Source organism: Urtica dioica, chromosome 9 (genome assembly GCF_054948205.1).
Source record: "Urtica dioica subsp. dioica isolate 48M chromosome 9, U.dioica_male_clone48M_v1_H2, whole genome shotgun sequence".
NCBI lineage: Eukaryota > Viridiplantae > Streptophyta > Magnoliopsida > Rosales > Urticaceae > Urtica > Urtica dioica.
In genome coordinates this window covers 8047733-8053732 of record NC_142764.1, presented here as the reverse complement: position 1 = coordinate 8053732, position 6000 = coordinate 8047733, and the positions used below count along the sequence as shown (strand labels likewise).

The window sequence follows — 6000 nt, the reverse complement described above, 5'->3', positions numbered from 1 at the left end:
AAGAAAGCTACACTGACAATGTCCACAAAGACCAAGACTCGATCTAGTACGTGCAGAGATAGGGTTTATAAATCTGGCTCGAAGTAATTAATTGGCTAGTTCCAAGCTTGACCGTAAATGACTAAAACCTTTCAAGTTTGATGAATTACTCTCTTCTCTCAACCATTGAAGAAAGGGGCATAGATTTGGGTAGAAATAATTATGTTTGTAAGAGTGCTTTTTTATGTTCTTTATGGATTACTCGACAAAAAGTGGTGGGAAAATATTAACGCCAGAAACTTTATCAAGACATTGAATAAGTCCAACAGCAAACGTGGCCAAAAGAGTCATTGGGATTCCATTATATTACCATCGGCACCAATGTCGTTATCATCACCAATCAATTAGTTAACCGACCAAATAAAACCCCTCTATAAATAAAGGCTTAAACATTTATATTAAGACCGCCAAACAGTTAATTCATGACAAACGAATTTCATTAATCAATCCTCGTCCAACCATTTTTTATCAAATGCCATCACTTTTATCCTATTTTTATAGCATGGTCGGTTTCCATTCCGGCCCTAACCTAATCACAAGGAATCGCAACTTTATTGGTGTCTAGAATTTTCGTTTAATTTATTTATTTTTTTGCCGTCCTCTTTTACAATTTTGTAATTTAATTTGCATGGATATTATAATGTAACAACATTTTCATTTCTCAAATATACATACATACAATACACGCATTATTTTAAATAGCTCCTCCCAATTAAAATTATATATAACTTTATGTTAAAAATAAATAAAATGTAATTACCGCCACGGTGAAGTGTAATTACTGCCGCGACGAGATCTTCTACAACGGATATTTATTTCGTTGTAAAAGATCTCGCCGCGGCGAGGAGTTCCTCTTGTCTATCCGTTTTTTAGCCGCGGCGACGTGTAATTTTCGCCGCAATGAGATCTTCTACAACAAATATTTTTTTTCGTTGTAGAAGATCTCTCTGCGGCGAACACAACATGTCGCCGCGGCGAGCACGCCACAAATTCCACGATTTTTACAATAGTTGAGGACCGTTGTAGAATCTTTTACAACGCTAGCTAACCGTTGTAAAATACTCGGGATTACACAACGGTTAGCTAAGTATTGTAAAATCCCCGGGATTCTACAACGATTATTTAAGTGTTGTAGAAGCTTTCTACAATATTGGATTACACAGTGGTATAGAAGTATTGTAGTATCATTTTACAAAAAAAAAATTAAGTGTTGTAAAATCCACAATTTATAGTAGTAATCCCGTTTCAAAACAACTTTTTCATTGTTTCCTGTTTTGATCGAATTTTTTTTTCTTGAACTTCATGCTAATTTTGTAAATAATCTTGAGATTTAAAAAAATATGATTAATATCACGTCAATATCCAGTAAACGATCGGGTATATTTTCTAAATATTATCTTAATTGTAGCGACGTTAATAAGGAAATAGTTTGAATATTTCGTGACTGATAATGTTAAACGGTTGGTGTAGCTAAATAGCCAATTTAGAGTTATGAATTTGTAAAATAGCTAAGGTTTGTCTTAATTTAGTGAAATAGCCAAAATGTGCAGTAATCTGATTTCAAAATTTTTTTGAACCCAAGATTAATTTTTTGAAAGTGATAAATTATTTATAATAATCGTTAAAATTTTAATTTTGGTTGCCAAAAAAATTTTGAAAACATAAATTTGACTACTTTACTGAAAAGTTAAACTTTGACTATTCGCTTCAATAAGTTTCAAATAGCTATTTTGTATCATTTATCTATCCATGTTAATTAACATATAACAACGTATATCAGGGTGAATATTAGTTAAGTTATAATGGCTTATTATTATTTATATATTTATAATTTCATGTGTGACCCACCGAAGCCCACCACTCTCTTTCACTCTCACTGGCAAAAGGGGTTAGGTCACATGGAAAGAATAATAATTGATGTGCTTCCGGACACTTCCACATTATTAAAGTATATTTTGTAGTTGACAGCTAAGACTAGGGCAACAAATTCAATAAATTAAATACATAACCAGCCGGATATGCATGGATATTTCGCTCCTTACGCATATTCCTTCTATCTGATTATCTGCCAAATAAGCGCCCACTCTGCTGATATATACTACATCGTGTATTATTGAATCCCTTCAACGTGTTTATCCAAAACCAACAAATTACACAAATAAGCTCAAAAAATAAAAATACTAAAAAAAAAATCCATATTATTTTTTTAAGGATATAGACGTTACAATGTTGTACTTGTAATGACTATTTATAGGGCACATAGAAAAGGAGTTTTGTAATATATGAAGCTAGCTTTGCCTTTCTATCTCTCTATCTAATTTATTTGGAGTTCTCAGAAAGCTCTCTACATTTCATTTCCTATAAGAAAAAAAATGGCAGGAATCGCATTCGGTCGTTTCGATGATTCTTTTAGCATGGCCTCTATTAAGGCTTATCTTGCTGAGTTCATCTCAACTTTACTCTTTGTTTTCGCTGGAGTTGGTTCAGCCATTGCCTTCAGTCAGTACCTCAATCCTCACTCTCCTTATATCCATTAATGTTATCACAAAACATGAAAATATCACATTCTTCCTTGTTCACGTAGTGTGAAGATCCAATATTATCCCTCATCTGAAAATCAATAGACCATGCATATATATATTAATATTCTTAACATGCAGGGCTATGAAACTAGTGTTTCATAATTCTCTCGAAATTATCACATTTTTGACACATTTTATTTGGTTGATGCAGACAAGTTGAAGAGCGATGCGGCTCTGGACCCGTCGGGGCTTGTGGCCATAGCGGTGTGTCACGGGTTCGCTCTTTTTGTGGCTGTGGCGGTCGGAGCAAACATCTCCGGCGGACACGTCAACCCAGCTGTGACCTTCGGACTAGCTTTGGGTGGTCAGATCACAATCCTCACCGGCATCTTCTACTGGATCGCCCAGCTTCTTGGCTCCATTGTTGCTTGCTACCTCCTCAAAGTTGTCACCGGAGGCTTGGTATGCCTATATCTATATATCCTTTACATATATACATTTCAATTTATCGACGTTCTCCAATTATGTATATTTCACTGATGTTCTAGTATTTATGCCAATAGGTTATGTATAATGATAAAAATTAGATCCCGGGTTAACACGTTCCTACTTTTTACTATTAAGAAATATACAATTCAATTTATCAACTTTTGTGTCACGTAAATCACCTAACTAATATTGCACGTTTATCGAATTTGGGATCCTAAATAATTGGTCAAATGACGACTTAAAGTTAAATATTAGTGACTGCATTTATCTGTCCTTTTTTTCATCATAATTGCATTTATGTGTCTAAAACATCCGATTCCTATACCCCACACCTCCTTTGCTGTTATTTTAATACTATGATACAAGTTGCAACAAGTCTTTTGGACATTTTCTTGAAAAATAGTACCTTTTGTTTAGCTGCAATTTATTATTCAAGAACTTTTTATTTTAATATTAAAATATGCATGTGAACTGTTGTATTCAGCCAACCAATTGACCTGGTTAGTACTATAAGCTTCCAAAACATGAATGATTTTTTTTTTTTTTATCTGTATTAATCTTTTTAAAACTTTTGGCTCTTCTAACTAAATAGTATAAAATAGTTGCAATATGTCTAAATTAGTGAAATAGTCTAAATTTACAACAACAAATAGGTAGGCCACAATTTTTTTTTTACCTTTGTCGATAAATTTATATAGACGTAGATTATACCATCTATGCAGTGTAGAAAATATTATACTTTTAAATTTTGATTTTTTTTTACTGAATAACTGGAAATCTGACAAATTATTTGTTAAAGAACTGAAAACCCTGATAAATTTTGCTACAAACTTAAAACTTAACACTTATATATTGCTAATCAGTTACTGATTTCAAATGGTTACTTTGTATGTTTTATTTTCGCCGTGTAGAGTCATGCGTTACTATAATAATAAGTGATGTTATGAATTTGCAAAATAGTAAAAATTTGTCTTAATTTAGTGAGATAGTCAAAATGTGCAGTAATTTGGTTTCAAAATTTTTTTTAACCCTGAGATTAATTTTTTTTTAAGTGATAAATTGTTTATAACAATCGTAAAAAAATTTAATCTAGAAAACGTAAATTTAGCTACTATGCTGAAAAGTTGAAACTTTGACTATTTTACTAATCAATAAGTTTCAAATGACTATTTTGTACAATTTTTCCATAATAATTTGATATTGTTTGCTCAGGCTGTACCGGTGCACAGCCTGGCCGCCGGAGTGGGAGTGGTGGAAGGTGTGGTGATGGAGATCGTGATCACCTTTGCACTCGTCTACACCGTCTTTGCCACCGCTGCCGACCCCAAGAAGGGCTCTCTCGGAGTCATCGCGCCCATCGCCATCGGATTCATCGTTGGAGCTAACATCCTTGCCGCCGGCCCTTTCTCCGGCGGCTCGATGAACCCCGCTCGCTCCTTCGGCCCCGCTGTCGTCAGTGGAGACTTCTCCGGAAACTGGGTCTACTGGCTCGGCCCGCTAGTCGGCGGCGGAGTCGCAGGACTCGTCTACAACAACGTCTTCATCCAAAGCTCCGACCATGCTCCTCTCTCCGGCAGTGACTACTGATGATGACTGAAATTGTTTTGAGCATTCTTCATTTGGTTGATATTTGGTTTTTTTTAATCTGCTTTTAAAATTTTGTGTGTAAACAGAAGAATAGATCATCTTTTTTGATCTAATTTCTTTTGTTTTTGTTTATCTGTCTGAAATCTTCCTTTGCAAAGATTCTATTGTTGTTGTAAATCTTTTAGCTGTTGTCAACTTTTGCTTTTCAATCAGATTGCACGAATTGGTGATGTGTGTTCCTTGTCGCACAATTATTCCTCATCGTTCGTTTCTTTTTTTCTTTTCCGCATATTGAGAGTGAGAGAGAGATTATTATTTCACATCAAATAATAGTCGAAAAGTGTGGTTGAAATAGTAGTGCGATTTTATTGATAGATACTGAATTGAATTGATTTATCAGAGAAAATGCAATGCATATATATATTACTAGAGAGTTCTTGTCCGCCTTAGTCAGAAACGAATCGGAGACTATGGATCAAGTAACAGAAGCTCCTACAAAGACGAAATAATCTTTTCTCTTTTCAATCGATTCGTTCAATCTTGTTCAGTACTCCACAAAGTAATCCAAGACTGCACTCTCCTTATTAATAGAATCATATTTACTCATCATGACGAGTGTTCACTAATCTAGTCAGTTCGTGATCAAAATCCTCCTGGTTCAACCCGTATCGAGTAAGGTCAATTATTATGTTATACCTTTCTCGATACATATATATCCTAAGCGTCGTTCCTTCCCCAGCGAAAGATTCTTTCGTACATTACTTACTACGAAAGTGCTAGCAATCTATCGGTTCTGGAATCAACCCTTAGGTGAGTGAACATTGACCTTCTTTCAGGAAGGTTAGATTCCATATATGTCAACCATTTTCTTCTCAGATCACATTCTCGACTCCCAAGACATAAGTATCCCAGCATCTCAATAGCCTTAGACGAATGAGTCAAAGAACCCAGTGATATGACCTAGAAGTCCATGATCAGTTCAGGATTTAGATCAAGTCTCACTGTGACCATCATAGCGACCCTAGCTAGTGTGTCGTAACGGTACTTAAACATCACATCAACAACCAAAGTCTGTCCAGATCGTACATTTACCATAAGTGCAGAATGCTCCTACAAAGTGATCAACCTTCACTTGTGTTCCATATATATATGATTTTAGATACAGCTATCCAGGCATGTATCAATCATCGGCCATGTTTTAGCTCACCGCCCGAATTCAGATGTCCAACATGTGATTCAGTTTAATGCGGAGACTATGGATGATAGTTGTTACTGATTCTGATTCAGAAAATAACCCACTAATCATATGATGCTAATAAAGTAAACCTCTTATCCAATTCAGTAATCGTTCATGTTTATTTAT

General features: G+C 34.9%; 1 protein-coding gene across 1 annotated transcript; it reads left to right on the top strand.

Moving 5' to 3' along the window:
• Positions 1–2202: 2202 nt before the first annotated feature.
• Positions 2203–4867, top strand: DELTA-TIP (delta tonoplast integral protein). The gene is made up of 3 exons (XM_089627322.1): positions 2203–2538; positions 2773–3023; positions 4263–4867. The coding sequence occupies exons 1-3, from the start codon at positions 2412–2414 to the stop codon at positions 4635–4637; spliced, it is 753 nt and encodes a 250-aa protein (XP_089483448.1). The 5' UTR covers positions 2203–2411; the 3' UTR covers positions 4638–4867.
• The last annotated feature ends 1133 nt before the right edge of the window (positions 4868–6000 follow it).